Source organism: Nerophis lumbriciformis, linkage group LG17 (genome assembly GCF_033978685.3).
Source record: "Nerophis lumbriciformis linkage group LG17, RoL_Nlum_v2.1, whole genome shotgun sequence".
In the NCBI taxonomy this organism is placed as follows: Eukaryota; Metazoa; Chordata; class Actinopteri; order Syngnathiformes; family Syngnathidae; genus Nerophis; species Nerophis lumbriciformis.
In genome coordinates, this window is record NC_084564.2 from 32,902,501 (window position 1) to 32,924,543 (window position 22,043).

The window sequence follows — 22,043 nt, forward strand, 5'->3', positions numbered from 1 at the left end:
AGTAATATTTGTTAAAGATTGACACAATCATGTCCCCTGCTGCCAGTTAAAATAATATTTGTTAAAGATTGACACAATCATGTCCCCTGCTAACAATTCAAGTAATATTTATCAGAGATCAACACACTCCTGCCCCCTTTGATTTGCTTGACTTAATCCTCTTGGCCCCCTTGGGAGCATAGGGCGTCCACCATGGATCTCCACCTCACTCTCTTCTGCACGATGGTCTTCGCTTCTGCCAGGGGGTCTCCATCTTGGTCAGTTCATCAAGAGTGCACCGCCTCCAGTTGGATTTTGGTCTCTGTGGTTTCCGCTTCCTTTGAGAATTATAATCCAGGGTTTATCTTGCTATGTTTCTCGGATCCTTCCTAAGTGTATGGCCGATCCATCCCCACTTTCTGCTTTTCATTTAATTTTGAATTTGCTCCTGGTTCATGCGTCTCTACAATTACAATTATATTGAATATTCTGATTTTAGTGTTTCTGGAGAGCTGGGAAGAGAGCCATACAGGTCGGAGAGTTCTAAAGGCATGTCTTGCTTTGCTGATGCGCAGCTCGACATCTTTATCAGCTTGTCCATCTGTGCTGATGTTGCTTCCCAGGTAGACAAACTTGACCACATCTTCCAGGGGGTGCTACTTGATTGTGATAGGTTGATGGGATTTGGTGTTCAGCCTCATGACATTGGTCTTCCCAGTGTTTATCGTGAGGCCTATCTGTTTACTATGTTCGTGCATTCTGGTGGTATTGCGTTGGATGTGTGTGTGTGTGTTTGTTCCTGAGATCAGAGCCAGGTCATCAGCAAAATCAAGGTCTTTCAAAAGGGTTCCACTGTAATCCTGTCTTCTGGCCATCCACTGACATTTTCATTCTCCAGTCGATGGCGATAAGGAAGAGGAGGGGTGACAGTAGGTAATCTTGCTGTACTCCTGTTTTTATAAGGAGGGTGTCCGAGAGTTTACCATTTGAGATGACTTGACCTATGAATCCATCATACATGCATTTGATGATGTTGACCAGTTTTATTGGAATTCCATGATGTCAGTGCAGTTTCCATAGGATGTTTCTGTCTAGACTGTCAACAGCCTTTTCGAAGTCGACACAGTTTATTAATAGCGATGACTGCCATTCGATGCACTGTTTGACAATTATTCTGAGTGGTGCAATGTGACCTGTACAGGAGTTGTTTTTCTAGAAACCTGCTTGTTCGTTCCTGAATATCTTGTCTAGTGGTTTTTGTATTCTGCCAGAGGTGGGACCAAGTCATTGGTTTGCAAGTCACAAGTAAGTCTCAAGTCTTTGCCCTCAAGTCTCGAGTCAAGTCTCGAGTCAAGACAGGCAAGTCCCGAGTCAAGTCCAAAGTCAAGACTGGAAAGTCTCAAGTCAAGTCCCAAGTCCCGCATTTTGAGTTTCGAGTCCTTTCAAGTCCTTTTAACCACAGACTAATACATTTACACAGATTGTTTATGCTTTTAAAACGCTGTATTTATTTATTAAAACAAGGGCATTTGAAATTGCAGGAAAACAATAGTGCTAACATTGCACTTCATAATAGCACTATTGGCCAGTCATTTTAAACATTTAAGTCATTCTTTTACAGAATAAACACATTCACCATCCGCATTCTCATTTTAGGCAAAATATAAGACAATACTTTCTTAACAGTATAATTGTAACCAGGAATAAGTCTTCAAGTAACAATATTCAAATACTAATATTTTTGGGTAAGACAGAATTTGGTTTTATTCTGAATCCAGTGAAACAGATGGTGGTTTTAGCTGATATAAAGACTTTCAGGTGTTCATATATGTTTAGTATTTGGCAGACGCTTTTATCCTAAGTGACATGCATAAAAAAATACATATAAAACAATCAGTGTAAACATGATCATTTAAGGGAGAAATGTAATACAAAATATCAATACAAAGTGTCAAGATAGAATAAACTCTGCTGCTGCAGCAACAGAGATACAGTCTATATCTAATGTATTCATGCATTGTTTATGTAGGATATATGAGCGCTCCCAAATAACTTTTTAATCTTTGGGTTTTGGGGAAAAAAGCAAGTCATGTCAAGTCAAAAGGCTCAAGTCCAAGTGAAGTCACAAGTCATTGATGTTAAAGTCTAAGTCGAGTTGCAAGTCTCTTTACATTTTGTCAAGTCGAGTCTAAAGTCATCAAATTCATGACTCGAGTCTGACTCGAGTCCAAGTCATGTGACTCGAGTCCACACCTCTGATTCTGTCCAGGATAATTCGGCAGAGGATTTTGATTGGGACTGAGAGGAGCATGATGCCTCTCCAGTTTTACATTCGCTGAGGTTTCCTTTCTTCGGAACTGTGACAATTAACACCTCCTTCCAATCATTGGGAATCTCTTCTTTTTCCCAGATGTCATTTAAAAGCTCATGGAGGATATCAGTGGTGGCATTGATGAATGCTTTCAGTACATCAAGTGGGATATTATCCTTCCCTGGTGCCCTGCCCAGCTTTAGTTTTTTGCTGGTTTGCTTTATTTCCTCCTTTGTTGTCCTACCACAGTTGATGTTTAGGTTTTTTCTTGCTTCCTCAATGACTGGTGTAGTCTCTGGGGGGAGTCTATTCAGGACCTCTTCCATTGCTCTAATTGCTGGGACTCTTTGGTGAGAAGGTTTCCCTGTTTGTCCCTGATAGGGCGGCTTGTGGTCCGTTTTTTCCCAGACAGCTGACGGGTTATTCTGTACAGTTCCTTGGCGTTCCTTTTTCTGGCTGCTGCCTCTGCTTCGTTGGCCAGCTCCTCCGTTTGTGTTATCTTGTCCCTCTTGCAGCTTTTACAAACCAACCTGTTCTTTTCTTGGTAGTCTTGTCGGAGGCGTTTCTTGTTGTTGTTGTCTGTCTCTCTGTTCAGTTTTGCTTTGATGTCACGCCTAGCCTGGATCTCCCTCCAAGTTGCATCTGTGATCCAGTCCTTTATTCTGGGGTCTCTGTAGCCCAGGACAGATTTGCAAGTGTTAGTAAAAGCCGTCTTGCATCTTTCCCATTGGTCGTTTATGTTATCTCCTTCTGATAGGGCTTGGAACTGGTTGCGAAGGATTCCGCATTATTGTTGTATTATGTTATCGTTCAGTTTCCTCATCTCAAACCTTCTCTGAACCCTGTTACCAACTTTCTTCTTCACTGCCAGTTTCAATCTGAGTTCTCCCACGAGAAGATGGTGGTCAGAGTCTATATCAGCGCCCCTCTTGACTCTGACATCAAGAAGAACTCTCCTCCGTTTCCTGTCTATTGCAACGTGGTCGATCTGATTCCCGGTGTGGTGGTCTGGGGATATCCAGGTAGCTTTGTGGGTTTGGTTGTGTGGGAAGAGACTGCCTTCGATCACTAACTCATTGAGGACACAGAAGCTGGCAAAGAGAAGCCCATTCTCATTCATCAGTCCCAATCATTCAGTCCCCATCGTTCCACTCCAGTCGCTATTATCCTTTCCAATTTTGGCATTCAGGTCTCCCATTACAATCTTGATGTCTATTTTGGGAGCCTTCTGTTAGGCAGTCTGTAGTTGTTGGTAAAAAGTGTCTTTCTCTTCAAAAACAGCAGTGTTGGTGGGAGCGTAGCACTGAATGAATGTGATATTGCGTCCTTTTGATGTAAACCTGGCTGTGATGATCCTCTCTGAAATTGATTCCCATTCAATGAGGCTTTTTACTGCACCTTTTGAAAGGAGTAGTCCTACTCCATGTGTGTGTGAGTTTTTTTCTTTGGGGTTGCCTGAATAGAGAAAGGTCTCTCCAGTGGCAGTTGTTACTGCTCCAAGGGTATTCCATCTGATCTCACATACACCAACAATGCTTAGGTTGTAACGCTGCATTTCTTTGGTCAGTTGTGCCAATTTTCCAGCTTGGTATAGTGTTCTGACATTCCAGCATCAATCAGTCAATCAATCAAAGTTTACTTATTTATCTCTAAATCACAAGTGTCAACGAGCATCCAATTCTTGTTCTTGACTTCAGCTTCAGCAGACATTTCCCCCACTGAGGTCTCTGATGAGCTTGCTCCAGACGGTTCATACATCCTACTTGTGGGTCGTCAGTTAGGCTTCGGTCAGTCACAGGTAAAGTTTTCATAGTTTCAGTTTCTGTAACCAGTTTATTTTTCCAGGGACGGCTAGTTAGCCCATCACACAACCCCCTACCTGGAGGGCCAGGGATTTATTTACACTTGCCTTGTGTTAGGAGAGTGGTCTTCCCAGACTTAAGCAGTCTCTCCAGCTGCTCGCAGTGACCTCTAACTGGTCTTTTTGCTGCTTACCGTTGACCACATTGTTTGGTTCTTCCGTCAACCAGCATGGAACTTCACCATTGATCGGTACAGATTCCTCGGCTGACGATTTCCATCCATCATTCCGGCTGCAAATGTCTTCACCTGAACTCCGCTAGCCTACCCTTTTCAGGGTTCCTGTGAGACCTTCTTGGCTACCGTGATGGCCCTGGGGTTTCTGAGGCCTCCACCATACATCACTCTCACAGGCATTCCCTACTTGCCGTTTCCTGGAGGTGCACAACGAGGAGGTGGAGTAAGATTTTGTACCCCCTCCTGCCCCCTGCTAACAGTTAAAGTAATTTTTATTAGAGATCAACACAATCCTACCCCCTGCTGCCAATTGAAGTAGTATTTGTCAGAGATCAACTCAACCCCATCACCTCCTGCCAGTTAAAGTAATATTTATCAGAAATCAACACAATCCTGTCCCGCTGCTAACAGTTAAAGTAATATTTAACAAAGATCAACACACTCCTATCCCCTGCTAACAGTTAAAGTAATATTTATCAGAGATCAACATACTCCTATCCCACTGCTAACAGATAAAGTAATATTTGTTAGAGATTGACACAATACTGCCCCCTGCTGCCAATTAAAGTAATATTTGTCAAATACATACACAATCACGCCCCTTGCTGCCAGTTAAAGTATTATTTGTTCGAGATTGACACATTATTTCCCCCTGCTAACAGTTAAAGTAATATTTGTCAGAGATCGACACACTCCTGTCCCCTGATAACAGGTAAAGTCACATTTGTCAGAGATCAACCTAATCCTGCCCCCTGCTAACAATTAAAGTAATAATTGTCAGAGATCAACACAGTCCTGCCCCCTGCTAACAGTTAAAGTAATATTTGTTAGAGATTGACACAATACTGCCCCCTGCTTCTAATTGAAGAACTATTTGTCAGTGATCAACACAATCCTGCCCCCTGCTGCCAGTTAAAGTATTGTTTGTTATAGATTGACACAATAATGTCCCCTGCTGCCAATTAAAGTAATATTTTTTAGAAATCAACACACTCCTGCCCCCTGCTAAAAGGTAAAGTAATATTTATCAGAGATCAACACAATCCTTCCCCCTGCTAACAGTTAAAGTAATATTTGTCAGAGATCAACACAAACCTGCCCCGCTGCTAACAGTTCGAATAATATTTCTTACAGATTGACACAATACTGCCCCTACTGGCAATTGAAGTAATATTTGTCAGACATCAACACAATCATGTCCCCTACTCTCAGTTTAAAGTAATATTTGTCAAATATATACACAATCATGCCCCTTGCTACCTGTTGAAGTATTATTCATCAGAGATCAACACAATTATTCCCCCTGCTAACAATTAAAGTAGTATTTATCAGATATCAACACACTCCTGCCCCTTTGCTAACAGTTAAAGTAATATTTGTTAGAGATTGACACAATACTGCCCCCTGCTGCCAATTGAAGTAATATTTGTCAGATATCAACACAATAATGCCCCCTGATAACAGTTAAAGTTTTATTTATTCATTTATCAGAGATCAACACACTCCTGCCCCCTGCTAGCCCTTTGAGACACTTGTGATTTAGGGCTATATAAATAAACATTGATTGATTGATTGAATTGTTATTTGTTAAAGATTGACACAATACTGCCCCCTGCTGCCAATTGAAGTAATATTTGTCAGACATCAACACAATCCTGCCCCGCTGCTAATAGTTAAAGTAATATTTATCAGATATCAACACAATACTGCCCCCTGCAAACAATTAAAGTAATATTTGTCAGAGATCAACACACTCCTGCCCCTCTGCTAACAGTTAAAGTAATATTTGTTAGAGATTGACACACTCCTGCCCCCTGCTACCAGTTAAAGTAATATTTGTCAGAGATCAACACAATCGTGCTGATAGTTAAAGTAATATGTATCAGAGCTCAACACAATCCAACCATCACATCACAGTGTGCAACATGAACAACAACTATCACATCACAATGTGCAACATGAACAACAACCATCACATCACGTTGTGCGACATGAACAACAACCATCACATCACGGTGTGCAACATGAACAACAACTATCACATCACAGTGTGCAACATGAACAACAACCATCACATCACAGTGTGCAACATGAACAACAACATAGTTCCAATTGTCACACAATGAAGAAGCAGCCCACCTTGACAGAAGTCTACTCTCCATAAGTCAATATTGTACAATATTTATACTTTATTCATACAACTACTGTAGTTTTTCCTCTGGTGGGATCTTTTATTTCTCATCTAAAAGTGATTTCAAAGGTGTGTTTCATCTTCAAATTGTGCTGTTTTGGGAGGGCCGAGCACAATTAAAATGGATTTTATTTCATTTCAACAACCAAAGTTTTTTGTATCAGGAAGTTAGGTTGAGGTACTTCCTTTTCACAATAAAACACTTCTGCCAAGGATGATATACTTGCTTCAGCGGATCAAATGGCGGGTGGATTGTGTCTATCTCAAAGGTCATTGGTGATGTGGCAAAGATGGCCGCCTGCATGGTAAAGTAGCAGAAGGTGGTCTCTGACCTCTTGTCCAAGTAACCGCTCTCTGTCTCGCCTCCCTCAGCGTCGCGGCTGTAGGCGACTGTTGCGTGACCGAGGCAGCAGAGAAGCCAGAATTCGCCACAAGGAAAGTAGAGGCGCCTGACCCCGGTCTGTCCCAGCCCCGCCCCCCCGGACCCTCTATGCTCTTGCCCGCCTCCAACGGCAGCCTGCAAGTCACGTACTTGAGCACGCCGCTGTAAGCGCCAGAGGAAGACCAAATTCAAGTCAAAAAGTGTAAACAAGGCGTCGCAAATTGAAACATTTGATGTGAAAGTGTTGAAAGAAATTTAGATTTAGAGATACGTTCATAAAAAGTATGAACTCAAATTACAACAAAGATAAAGTCGTGCAAGCTCCGTCCTTTTGTTTCCCAACCTCCCCGTCGGTGTGCATTGGTTGTGGTCTCCGCTGCATGACCGGAGTCCTGGTGGTGTGTGTCGCTCTGCATGCGCTGTAAACTTGGGTGTGGCTTGTGTCTGTGTCGCCATGGTAACGTGTTTATATGTGAGGAGAACATTAGCCGCAGCAAATACTTCCATGTTGGAAAACAACATGGCCTTTCTTGGGGTGTACCGGGATTGTCTTCCTTGTTTTGAAATGCAAACCTTTGAAAATAAGCAAACAGTCAATGAGAAGCATGCATAGTTCATCAAAAGTGAATATTCCTTTAAAAGTGAAGAAACCTCTTCACTAATATTAGGTTAGCGTTGTGTGTACATAGCTAATAATAGCTAGCTAGCGTTAGCTACAATGTCAGTGAACGTACATTAGGTTAGGATTGTGTGTACTTAGCTAATGATAGCTAGCTAGCATTAGCTACAGTGTCAGTGAACGTACATTAGGTTACTATTGTGTGTACTTAGCTAATGATAGATAGCTAGCATTAGCTACAGTGTCAGTGAACGTACATTAGGTTAGGATTGTGTGTACTTAGCTAATGATAGATAGCTAGCATTAGCTAAAGTGTCAGTGAACATACATTTTATCATAACAATTTAAAATATCAATATCAACATATCACAATTGCAAATTGTTTTGTGTACACGTTGTGTCCTATTTGTGACAAATATAGACAATTAAAAGATACACACTTTCTTAAAGCACCTAAGCTATCCGCTGGTCTTCTTGTTCTATTTGTTGCTGTAAAACTATAAGAAGATCCAAACATTTATTTGATGTGTTTGTGAGTGCGGACCACAAGGCGACTGTTTGGCGCTGTACGTTGATGCCAAGGGTGTCAACAAGGTGGCTGACCCTCGCCAAGCAGCAACATGCGGTCAAGGCTGATTCATCACAAAACCATTTAAGCGTGGCTGATGACAAAAACAGACGGGTGTTGTCAAAAGCCATAGTCTGGGAATATTGTCTTCAACAGCCCCCCCCCGCCCCCCCCCCCCCCAATCCCCCCACACGTGATTTATCACCGACAACACGCAGCCGCCGAGTTAGCGCCGCCAAAAGTGAATCTGTTTGCTGACTTTGGCACAGCTAGCAACACTCGGAGGATAAATCAAACTATCACACATGACTGGGAAACCCTGCTGGTGCAGTCAACAGCAACAACAACATCAACAACAACGTCAACAACAATAAGATAAACAATAACATCAACAACAATGTCAACAACGAAGCCAACAATATCAACATTAACAACAACAATAAGGTCAATAACAACATCAGTAAGGTCAACAACAACATCAACAACAACAACAGCATCAATGTCAATAACAAATTAAACAACAACAAGGTCAATGACAACACCAACAACAAGGTCAACAATGTCAACAACAAGGTGAACAACAACGTCAACAACAACAAGGTCAACAACATCAACAACAAAGTCAACAACAACAATGTCAACAACACCAAGGTCAACAACATCAACAACAAGGTAAAAAAAACAACAACAATGTCAACAACAACTAGGTCGACAACAACCACAACAACAAGGTCAACAGCATCAACAACAAGGTCAACAATAACAATGTCAACAACACCAAGGTCAACAACATCAACAACGTTAACAACAGCAATGTCAACAACAACAAGGTCAACAACATCAACAGCACGGTCAAAAACAACAGTGACAACAAGGTTGACAACAACCACAACAACAAGGTCAACAGCATCAACAACAAGGTTGCTTTTAAAATGGTCACCTTCACCTCCTCTACATGCACTAAAAATTACAGGTTGGTGTTAAAGGTGAGATTATCAGAGGTAGATTATATAAAAAAATGTACAAATATTGTAAGAATAAAGTAACAGTAAATTAATACTTCAAAAATAATATAATAATGTAATCATGTAAGAATAATGTAATAATAATGTATTAATCATGTAAAAATAATGGACTAATAATGCAATAATAATGCAAAAAATAATGTGAAAACATGTAATAATAATGTAATAATCATGTAAAATAAAATAGACTATTAATGTAAAAATAATGTAAAATAAATAATAATAATAATAATGTAATAATCATATAAAATAATGGACTAATAATGTAATTATAATGTAAAAATAATGTAAAAAAAATATGTAAAAAAATAATAACAATGTAATAATCATACAAAAATAATGGACTAATAATGTAATTATAATGGAATTATAATGTAAAAAACAATGTAAAACATAATTTGAAACATAATGTAATAATAATAATAATGTAATGATCATTTAAAATATTGGACTGATAATGTAAAAATTTAAAATAATAATAATGTAAAAACATTGAATAACACTGTGTGACAATCATTGGTACTTTAACTTTAACTTTAACATAACAATAATGTAAAAAAATTAATAATAATGTAATAATAATGTAATAATAATGTAATAATAATGTAATATTAATGTAAAAATAAATGTAAAATTAATGAAAATAATGTAAAACGTTATAATAATACAATATTAATGTAAAAACAATGTAACAAAAATGTAATAATAATTTAACAATGTAAAATGTAAAAAAAAATGTAAAAAATAATTTGATAATAATGTATTAAATATGTAAATATGATGTTAATAATTAATATAATTGTAATGTAATAATAATGTTTTAAAATTTTTTTTTTTTTAAATATTTTAATATTAATGTAAAAATAACGTTAACACATGTAATAATGTAAAAACAATTGGGTTAGTTCTAAGTTAAATGTACATATTTACAGTAAGTGTTGTATAGTGCATGTAAACGTAGTTTTTGGCAACAACAACAAAGGGAATCAAACACGTTTCTTCAAGTACTTGCTTTGTAAATGTCAGTCAGTATGCAAACGTGATTTGATTGTGTGAAACAGGAAGTGTGTCAAACAGGAAGTGAGAAATCACACGTGAGACCACTTTTGTACTTGTGTGTCCTGTGGCTTTAAGTTGTCTACTTGCTTGTTGCTGCTTGACTGTGACAAAGTACATCATCGTGTCCTGTATCGCAGTGTGTGTGTGTGTGCGTGTGTGTGTGTGTGTGTCCTCATATCAAGGCCTGAGGTGTGAAAGTGTCATCGTCAATTATTTTGCAACACAATCTAGATAAACTTGTTAAGGAACGGCACACAGTTTTGTGTGTTTTTACTTCCGTTAAGTCTTTGTGGAGACCAGGAGCCTGATCTACTAAATGTTTGCGTGTACTAAAACCTGTGCACACTTGATAGCACAGAAAGCTGGAGAAGATGCAAGGAGAAGATGCAAATAGAACTATTTAGCACACGCAATGTGATTTATCAAAACTCATCATTGTTTTGCAGGACTAATTAGTGTTTTGTTTAGCAAGTGTGCAAAGTGACAGTTGCACACACAACTGCAGGATCACACACACACACACACACACACACACAATCCTCCGTTTGACATGTGTGTCAACATTTTACACAAATATTAGACACATATTCAGCAACATAATTTTATAATTGTATAGATGCTGGATGATTTACAGGTCTGAGTAAAATGTATTTAACTGATGCGTTTTAGTGTTTTTTAGTCTTTTATTAATGACATTTGTTTATATAATAGATATTTCTAAAAACACTGTTATACAAAAATAATTTCTTGAAGTGTGTATTTTTTGTGTATTGAGCGGAGTAAGTGCAGCCTCTCTCCCTTGCACCTTCAGCAAGTAGGACAAAGTGGTGTCATTGTTGATGCACTGCAGGACTGTTTCTAAAGTGACCATATAAAGTGGTAGATGTCTCCTGCATGTTTGAAAACAGAACATCCCAGGTGGAGCGTGTCAATGTGCAGTAAACAAGTGTTTCCAATGGAGATGCCTCGTATAGTACATGCTAAATCTTCATTTAAATAAGGCGGTATGCACCATTTTACAATTACACACACAGTTCTAGTTAATCACACGCAACATGCCCACTATTAGTACACACTATTTTAAAGGTTGCACACACTGTTTACCGTGTGGTATTTCGATCTTAGTAAATCAGGCCCACTGTGTTGAAGTATTGTATAAGTAGTGGGTAGAGCAACCGTGCCAGAAACCTGAGGGTTGCAGGTTCGCTCCCCGCCTCTTACCATCCAAAAAAAAAAAACGCTTCCGTTGTGTCCTTTGGCGGGACACTTCACCCTTTGCCCCCGGTGCCACTCACACCGGTGAATTGAATGATGAATGATAGGTGGTGGTCGGAGGGGCCGTTGGCGCAAATTGCAGCCACGCTTCCGTCAGTGTACCCCAGGGCAGCTGTGGCTATGAAAGTAGCTTACCACCACCAGGTGTGAATGATTGATGGGTTGTACATGTAAAGCGACTTTGGGTACTTAGAAAAGCGCTATGTAAATCCCAGTTATTATTATTATTATTATTATTATTTTCCTCCTAAAGATCAGAACCGGATGTATTCAGTGTGTTTGGCACACAAGGACTGGGACTTGGTAGAGTCTTTGTTCAACACAAGAAACTAAGACCAGGTAACAACTAAACGGGAGCAAAGTAGTGTTGCAGTATTTGCCTCCTAAAGATCAAATCGTTGTTACGGTTTGCAATGAAAACATCAAACGAAGTGAAATTGGCAAATACGATTGTGATCAGCAGAAATCAATAATCGTTGCGTGTGCTTGAAATGCTTCTTCCATTGGCAGGAAGTCTTGAATAAGAACATCTCCTTCCTCAAAAACTTGACATTTTGCGAGTAACTTGGAGGACTTTCTCCCACCAGATGCTCTTCTCACTTTCTGGATTAGCATTGTTTCCCCTCGCGAGCCGACTCAAATCGGTCCTTGAGTCTCCCTCAATCTTCTGTGTCCACTGTGGACATGGAGGTCTTCAAGGTGGACATCCTGGATGGAGCTCAAATGTCCTTCACCATCGCCTCACACTTCCTTCAACACCGCCTCACACGTCCTTCAACACCGCCTCACACGTCCTGCTCGCCATCAGCTTGTGCCGCTTGTCAGTTTACATTAGCACCAGCCCTCTCGATGGGCTGCAGCACACGGCGGATTGGGAACCAGGACTGAGTCACACAACATGATGCTAACTAGCTTGATTAGCTTCCATCGGCTAAAGAATATCAGCACTCTTTCACCTCTTCATGCCAAGCTAGCAAAACTTTGACTAGTTTAGATGCTAACAAGCAGCATATATATATATATATATATATACATATATATATATATATATATATATATATATATATATATATATATATATATATATATATATATATATATATATATATATATATTTATTTATTTTTTATTTTTTTTTATCTCTGGCATTAATCGATAGCTGAAGATTTTCCTTCCATCTGCTTTATCTCTCCTGCTTGCTTCTTTGTTTCATCTTGTCTTAACTTTCTTGGAGTCTCCTTTTGCACTGCTCTCCATAATCTAAATGATGGAATTGATCATCTGGCCTCTCAAAGTAATCGACAAGATCTTCTCGACGAGAAGCTCAAGTTCAAGAACCCTGCCAGTCCTGACTAACTTTTCTTGCCGGACTTTGGGAGAAGTGGAGGGTTGTGTGCCTGGCGACCCGAAGAAGTTGAAGGCATCTAGCTATTCGGAATCATGATAACAGGACATCTGCTGGTTGGAGTAAGCGTTGCTCTGGTGTATCCATAAAGTGGAAGATGTTGGCAGCCGTTCAAAGTATCCTGAAGCTGCCACAAATGACCGAAGGACGGGAAAAGCTGTGAGCACCAGACTTTTAAGATATTGGACTAAATCCCAAACTGGACAACATCTGCCTGTCCTGACGTAATGTTTGTTGCCGGACATTGGGAGAAGTGGAGGGTTGTGTGCCTGGCGACCCATTCAGTCGAGAATTTGAGGACCAGAATTAGACAATTAGAATAAAATGTTTTCATTTGTTTTCGCTCGCTCAAACATAAACATCTAATCTGGATTGTTCTCCCTGGCTACTAGTGACCTGGCAAGGTCTTTGGTTTGAGATTCCACTAGAGAACAGTGCAGGGAATACACAACAAACAGGTGTGTCTCCCACGGACACACACCTGTTGTTTGTTGACTTTTGTTGGACTGACTGGCTGAGTACCCCACCCCCCACATCCCACACCTTTGGCACCTCACCCCACGTGGCTTGATGGATAACCGAGCAGCGCCCCTGCTGCAGAGTCTTGTTAACCACGACCGGCCCACATCATCTAGAGCCATAAGGAACTCCGGGTGAATCTCATTCACCCCGGGGCCATGTCAGGAGCTTTTTAACTACCTCGGTAACCTCAGCCCCAGAAATAGGACGGGCCACTTCAGAGTCCAGAGGCACTGGTTTCTCATTGGAAGACATGTAGGTGGGATTGAGGAGGTCTTTGAAGTAGTTCTTCCACCGATCCACAACAGCCTGAGTCGAGGTCAGCAGCACATGGTCCCCACTATACACAGAGTTGACAGTGCACTGCTTCCCCTTCCTGAGGCGGCAGATAGTGGTCCAGAACCGCTTCTCCAATGTCCGAGTTTTTGCTTCTGCAACCACCAAAGCCGCACACCGCTTGACCTGTCGGTACCTGAGTCCCATGAAGAAAATACATTAATAATTCAAGGTAAGGAATCAGGAAGTAAAGGAGGGAGGGGCTCTTCAGTTATGAAATTGTATTTAGGGCAGAGTGGTGGTCCTCTCATATAAACAATCTTTGACCAGTATGTGTAAAAGAAGGTTTTTAAAACAGCAGAGTGGTCCTCTCGTATAATCTCATATAAATAATATTTGACTGTGAAAAGGAGGTTGGTAAAACAGCAGAGTGGTGGTCCTCTTGTATAAACAATCTTTGACTAGTATGCGTAAAAGGAGGTTGTTAAAAAAAAAAGTTAAAATTAAAGTACCACTGATAGTCACACACACACTAGGTGTGGTGAAATCACCCTCTGCGTTTGACCCATCCCCTTGTTCCACCCCCTGGGAGGTGAGGGGAGCAGTGAGCATTTTGGTGATTTAACCCCAAATTCCAACCCTTGATGCTGAGTGCCAAGCAGGGAGGTAATGACTCCCATTTTTATAGTCTTTGGTATGACTCGGCCGGGGTTTGAACTCACAACCTACCCAACTCAGGGCGGACACTCTAATATGAGTGGTCCTCTCATATAAACAATCTTTGACTATCATGTTTATAAGGAGTTTGTTAAAAAAAAAAAAGTATTGTAGGAAATTGTAAAAAGAACAAAGTAGTGAGTAAATGTCAGCATTTTGTTGGACACGTTTTTGAAGGGGTGAGCACAAAAACGTTTATGAAGGGGTGAGCACAAAAATGTTCATGAAGTGGCGAGCACAACAATGTTTATTGAAGGGGTGAGCACAAAAATATTCATGAAGGGGTGGGCACAACAATGTTTAATGAAGGGGTGAGCACAAAAATGTTCCTGAAGGGGTGAGCACAAAAAACGTTTATGAAGTGGTGTGCACAACAACGTTTATGAAATGGTGAGCACAAAACGTTTATGAAGAGGTGAGCACAAAAACGTTTATGAAGTAGTGCACACAAGAACGTTCATGAAGTGGTGAGCAGAAAAACATTCATGAAGGGATGAGCACAAAAACATTTATGAAGAGGTGAGCACAAAAAATGTTTATGAAGGGTGAGCACAGAAACGTTTACGATGGGGTAAGCACAAACCGTTCATGAAGGGTTAAGCACAAGAACATTTAATGAGTAGAACACGTTCATGAAGGGGTGAGCACAAAAACGTTTATGAAGAGGTAGGCAATAGAACATTCATAAAGGGTGAGTACAAAAAACGTTTATGAAGAGGTGAGCACAAAAACGTTTATGAAGGGGTGAGTCAAAAATGTTTATGGAGTTAGAACGAAAAATGTTTCTGAAGGGGTGAGTACTAGAAGGTTTATGAAGGGGTGAGCACAAGAACATTTATAAAGTGGTGAGTACAAAAACGTTTATGAAGAGGTGAGCACAAAAATATTTATGAAGGGGTGAGCACAAGAACGTTCATGAAGGGGTGAGCACAAGAACGTTCATGAAGGGGTGAGCAAAACAACGTTTACAAAGTTTTGAGCACAAAAGCGTTTATTACCACAAAGGAGTCTCTATCAACATAGATTGACACGAAAAGTGGTAAACATAAAGCGAGGACCATGTTTGAGGGTCAAAGGGCACATTGTCTGAGTCAATCCTGGAGATGACCACGTGGATCTGCCTTTGGAAGACGGACTGTTTGAGGTGGGCGCCCCCCAGAGGACGTGACTCACAACTTCCCCACTGAATGTCCAATGACAGCCACTCTCATTAGCAGCCTTTGAAAGGCCGCCGCCACGCCGCCGCCAAGTCCAGAGCTAAGAGAAGGCCAGGTGCGGGCAGGACTTCTCATTAGCAGGTGAGCGATGTGACGGCGGCCGCCACTGACGGTGCCAAAGGTCACGCCGTGTCTGTGTTCTCTGTCAACAGGACCGACCTCCCGCCCGCCCACAAGCCCGCCCCTCCCCCACCCAAGAAGAAGAACAGCGACATGAAGGGACACCTGACTTCTGATGACATCCAGGTATGGTCTTCTTGTTTGGGGCAAGCTCTGCCTCTTCCAATACACCTGCATGGAAACTTAATATAGAACACGCATTGTAGTCTTTCAACTTAGTCACTAATTTAAACATTTTAGTCTTTCAACTTAGTCACTAATTTAAACATTTAAGTCTTTCAACTTAGTCACTAATTTAAACATTTTAGTCATTCAACTTAGTCACTAATTTAAACACTTTAGTATTTCAACTCAGTCACTAATTCAAACACTTTAGTCTTTCAACTTAGTCACGTATTTAAACATTTTAGTCTTTCAACTTAGTCACTAGTTAAAACACTTTACTATTTCAACTTCGTCACAAATTTAACCACTTTAGTCTTTTGACTTAGTCACCAATTTAAGCATTTAAATATTCTAATTTAGTCACTAATTGTAACACTTTAGTCTTTCAACTTAGTTACCAATTGAAACACTTTACTCGTTCGACTTAGTCACTAACTTAATAATTTTAATCTTTTTCAACTTAATTGCTCATTTAAAATACTTTTGTCTTTCAACTTGTCACTAATTCAAACATTTTAGTCTTTCAGCTTAGTCACAAATTTAAACATTTTAGTCTTTAAACTTACTCACTAATTTGAACACTTTTGTCGTTCAACATAGTCACTAATTTGACATTTAAGTTGTTCAATTTAGTCACTAATTTAAACACTTTAGTCTTTCAACTTAGTCACTATATTAAACACTTAAATGTTTCAACCTAGTCACTAATTTAAACATTTTAATTGTTTAACCTAGTCACTAATTTAAACACTTTATTCTTTCAAACTAGTCACTAATTTCACACTTCAGTCGTTCAACTTAGTCACCAATTTAAACATTTTAGTCGTTCAACTTAGTCACTAATTTAAATACCCTAGTGTTTCAACTTACTCACTAATTTAAACAATTTAATCTTTCAACTTAATCACTAATATAATTTGTTAAATCTAGTCACTAATTTAAACACTTAAGTCTTTAAACTTAGTCACTAATTTAAACACCTTAATCTTTTAACTTAGTCTACCTGTCTATCTGTGTTGGCCTTGCCATTAGGGGGTCACTCTTTCAGGGTCTATCCCAACTTCTTTGTCCAGGGGTAACCTTCCCTTCCTTGTCCAGGGTGTACACCGCCTTCCTTATCCAGGGTGTACACTACCTTCCTTGTCCAGGGTGTACACCACCTTCCTTGTCCAGGGTGTACCCCGCCTCCCGCCGGAATACCGCTGGGTTAGGCTCCAGCCACCCCCATTACCCCGAGGGGGACAAGTGCTAGAAAATGGATGGATGGATGTATAAATAATTTAAGCATCACTAAGAATACTCTTAACAAAGAGTAGATTAACAATGAAAACATGAATAAGGATTGTATTAATGATAGTAATATTACTAAAGATAATATAAATAAAGATAATATAAATAATGGTAATATTACTAGGGGTCCCCCCTCTAATGGGCTCACCACTCATAGGAGGGGCCATAGAGGTCGGGTGCGATGTGAGCTGGGCGGTAGCCAAAGTCAGGGCACTTGGCGGTTCGATCCTCGGCTACATAAGCTAGCTCTTGGGACGTGAAACGTCACCTCGCTGGGAAGAAGGGAGCCAGAGCTGGTGAGCGAGGTGGAGAAGTTCCGGCTAGATATAGTCGGACTCACTTCTACGCACACAGCAAGGGCTCTGGAACCAGTTCTCTCAAGAGGGGATGGACTCTCTACCACTCTGGCGTTGCAAGCAGTGAGAGGCGACAGGCTGGGGTGGCATTTCTTGTATCCCCCCGGCTCAAAGCCTGCACGTTGGACTTTAACCCAGTAAACGAGAGGGTAGCTTCCTTCCACCTTCGGGTGGGGTGACGGGTCCTGACTGTTGTTTGTGCTTACGCACCAAACAGCAGCTCAGAGTACCCACTCTTTTTGGATTCCCTTAATCTTCTGGAGGACTTCAACGCTCATGTTGGAAACAACAGTGAAACTTAGAGAGGCATGATTGGGAAGAATCCCCGCCCGGATCTGAACCCGAGTGGTGTTTAGTTATTGAACTTTTGTGCTCATCAAGGATTGTCCATAACAAACACAATGTTCAAACATAACGGTGTCCATATGTGCACTTGGCAACAGGACACCCTTGGTCGCAGTTCCATGATCGACTTTGTAGTTGTGTCATCTGATTTGCGGTCCCATGTTTTGGACACTCGGGTTAAGAGAGGGGCGGAGCTTTCTACCGATCACCACCTGGTGGTGAGCTGGCTCCGATGGTGGGGGAGGATGCCGGACAGACCTGGTAGGCCCAAACGCATTGTGAGGGTCTGCTGGGAACGTCTGGTAGAGTCTCCTGTCAGAGAGTTTCTATTCCCACCTCCAGTAGAACTTTGAACATGCCACGATGGAGGCACTGGATATTGAGTCTGAATGGACCATGTTCTGTGCCTCTATTGTCGAGGTGGCTGATTGGAGCTGTGAACGCAAGGTGGTTGGTGCCTGTCGTGGCGGTAATCCTAGAACCCGCTGGTGGTCACCAGCAGTGAGGGATGCCGTCAAGCTGAGGAAAGAGTCCCATCGGGTCCTTTAGGCTCATGGGACAACGTCGGCAGCGGACAGGTAACGACAGGCCAAGCAATGTGTGGCTTCAGCGGCCGCGGAGGCAAAAACTCGGACATGGGAGGAGTTCAGGGAAACTATGGAAATCGACTTCCAGATGGCTTCGAAGCGATTCTGGACCACCATCCGCCGCCTCAGGAAGGGGAAGCAGTGCCCTGTCAACACCGTGTATGGTGGGGATGGTGTTCTGCTGACCTCGACTTCCGATGTTCTGGATCTGTGGAGGGAATACTTCGAAGACCTCCTCAATCCCACCAACATGTCTTCCTATGAGGAAGCAGTGCCTGAGGAATCTGTGGTGGGCTCTCCTATTTTTGGGGCTGAGGTTGCCGAGGTAATAAAAAGCTCCTCGGTGGCAAGGCCCCGGGGGTGAATGACAGCCGCCCGGAGTTCCTTAGGGCTCGGGACGCTGTGGGGCTGTCTTGGTTGACGAGAGTCTGCAACATCGCGTGGACAACAGGGGCGGTACCTCTGGATTGGCAGACCAGGGTGGTGGTTCCTTTCTTTAAGAAAGGGAACCGGAGTGTGTGTTGCAACTATCGTGGGATCACACTCCTCAGCCTTCCCGGTAAGGTCTATTCAGGTTTACTGGAGAGGAGGCTACGCCGGATGGTTGAACCTCGGATTCAGGAGGAACAGTGTGGTTTTCTTCCTGGTCGTGGAACTGTGGACCAGCTCTCTACTCTCGGCAGGGTCCTTTAGGGTGCATGGGAGCCCAACCAGTCTACATGTGCTTTGTGGACTTGGAGAAGTTATTCGACCGATGTCCTGTGGGGAGTGCTCACAGAGTATGGGGTATCGGACTGTCTGATTGACAGCAGTAAGTCGGACCCGTTTCCAGTGAGGGTTGGACTCCCTGCCCTTTGACACCGATTCTTTTCATAACTTTTATGGACATAATTTTTAGGCGCAGTCAGGGTGTTGAGGGGATCCGGTTTGGTCTCTACTTTTTGCAGATGATGTGGTCCTGATAGCTTCATCTGGCCAGGATCTTCAGCTCTCACTGAATCGGTTCGCAGCCTAGTGTGAAGCGACTGGGATGAGAATCAGCATATCCAAGTCCAAGTCCATGGTTCTTTCCCGTAAAAGGGTGGAGTGCCATCTCCGAGTTGGGGAGGAGATCTTGCCCCGTGTGGAGGAATTCAAGTACGTCGGACTCTTGTTCACGAGTGAGGGAAGAGTGGATCGTGAGATCGACAGGCGGATCGGTGCGGCGTCTTCAGTAATGTGGACAATGTATCAATCCGTTGTGGTGAAGAAGGAGCTTAGCCGGAAGGCAAAGCTCTCAATTTACCGGTCGATCTACGTTCCCATCCTCACCTATGGTCATGAGCTTTGGGTTAAGACCCAAAGGACAAGATGCCGGGTACAAGCGGCCGAAATGAGTTTCCTCCGCTGGGTGACGGGGCTCTCCCTTAGAGATAGGGTGAGAAGCTCTGTCATCCAGGAAGCTCTGTCATCCAGGATGAGGTAGTTCGGGCATCTAGTCAGGATTCCCCCCGGACGCCTCCCTAGGGAGAAGTTTAGGGCACATCCGACCGGCTGGAGGCCACGGGGAAGACCCAGGACACGTTGGGAAAACTATGTCTCCCACCTAGCCTGGGAACGCCTCGGATCCCCGTGAGGAACTGGACGAAGTGGCTGGAGAGAGGAAAGTCAGGACCTTTTTGCTTAGGCTACTGCCCCCGTGACCCTACCTCGGATAAGAGGAAGAAGATGAATGGATGGATGGTAATATTGCTAAATTTATTTTGAATAAATATAGTATGAATAATGGTAATATTACTAAAGATATTAAAAATAAAGATAGTATTAATAATGGTAATATTACTAAAGATATTAAGAATAAAGACAGTATTAATAATGGTAATATTATAATTGATGAAATGAAAAGTACAAACCCTGTTTCCATATGAGTTGGGAAATTGTGTTAGATGTAAATATAAACGGAATACAATGATTTGCTAATCATTTTCAACCCATATTCAGTTGAATATGCTACAAAGACAGCATATTTGATGTTCAAACTGATAAAAAAAATGTTTTGCAAATAATCATTAACTTTAGAATTTGATGCCAGCAACACATGACAAAGAAGTTGGGAAAGGTGGCAATAAATACTGATAAAGTTGAGGAATGCTCTTAAACACTTATTTGGAACATCCCACATCTAAAAGTAGATTCCATGAAATGCTCAGTCATTCACAAACAAGGATGGGGCGAGGGTCACCACTTTGTCAACAAATGCGTGAGCAAATTGTTGAACAGTTTAAGAAAAACCTTTCTCAACCAGCTATTGCAAGAAATTTAGGGATTTCCCCATCTACGGTCCGTAACATCATCAAAGGGTTCAGAGAATCTGTAGAAATCACTGCACGTAAGCAGCAAAGCCTGTGACCTTGGATCCTTCAGGCTGTACTGCATCAACAAGCGACATCAGTGTGTAAAGGATATCACCACATGGGCTCAGGAACACTTCAGAAACCCACTGTCAGTAACTACAGTTGGTCGCTACATCTGTAAGTGCAAGTTAAAACTCTCCTATGCAAGGCGAAAACCGTTTATCAACAACACCCAGAAACTCCGTCGGTTTCGCTGGGCCTGAGCTCATCTAAGATGGACTGATACAAAGTGGAAAAGTGTTCTGTGGTCTGACGAGTCCACATTTCAAATTGTTTTTGGAAACTGTGGACGTCGTGTCCTCCGGACCAAAGAGGAAAAGAACCATCTGGATTGTTCTCGGCGCAAAGTTGAAAAGTCAGCATGTGTGATGGTATGGGGGTGTATTAGTGCCCAAGACATGGGTAACTTACACATCTGTGAAGGTGCTATTAATGCTGAAAGGTACATACAGGTTTTGGAGCAACATATGTTGCCATCCAAGCAACGTTACCATGGACGCCCCTGCTTATTTCTGCAAGACAATGCCAAGCCATGTGTTACATCAACGTGGCTTCATAGTAAAAGAGTGCGGGTACTAGACTGGCCTGCCTGTAGTCCAGACCTGTATCCCATTGAAAATGTGTGGCGCATTATGAAGCCTAAAATACCACAACGGAGACCCGGACTGTTGAACAACTTAAGCTGTACATCAAGCAAGAATGGGAAATAATTCCACCTGAGAAGCTTAAAAAATGTGTGTCTCCTCAGTTCCCAAACGTTTATTGAGTGTTGTTAAAATGAAAGGCCATGTAACACAGTGGTTAACATGCCCTTTCCCAACTACTTTGGCACGTGTAGCAGCCATGAAATTCTAAGTTAATTATTATTTGCAAAAAAAAAAAAAAAGTTTATGAGTTTGAACATCAAATATCTTGTCTTTGTAGTGCATTCAATTGAATATGGGTTGAAAAAGATTTGAAAATCATTGTATTCCCCGCCCGATTGTAGCTGAGATAGGCTCCAGCGCTCCCCGCGACCCCGAAGAGAATAAGCGGTAGGAAATGGATGGATGGATGGATGTATTCCGTTTATATTTACATCTACCACAATTTCCCAACTCATATGGAAACGGGGTTTGTACTAATACAAATATAACTAATAAATAATCCTGATGATATTCTTCAATGATGGACTATGAATCAGACTATCATTGATATTGAGAATATA

The 22,043-nt window shown here is 41.6% G+C and overlaps 1 protein-coding gene across 3 annotated transcripts in view; it reads left to right on the forward strand.

Moving 5' to 3' along the window:
• Positions 1–22,043, forward strand: part of nectin1b (nectin cell adhesion molecule 1b) — a 211,817-nt gene that overhangs the window by 152,702 nt on the left and 37,072 nt on the right. For 2 of the 3 annotated variants that reach the window (XM_061973110.2, XM_061973112.1), the window contains exons 7-8: positions 6,891–6,951; positions 15,731–15,826. In XM_061973110.2, coding sequence (XP_061829094.1) covers positions 6,891–6,951; positions 15,731–15,826 — 157 coding nt within the window. The remainder of the gene's footprint in view (positions 1–6,890; positions 6,952–15,730; positions 15,827–22,043) is intronic. The other variant, XM_061973111.2, reaches the window with a different exon arrangement.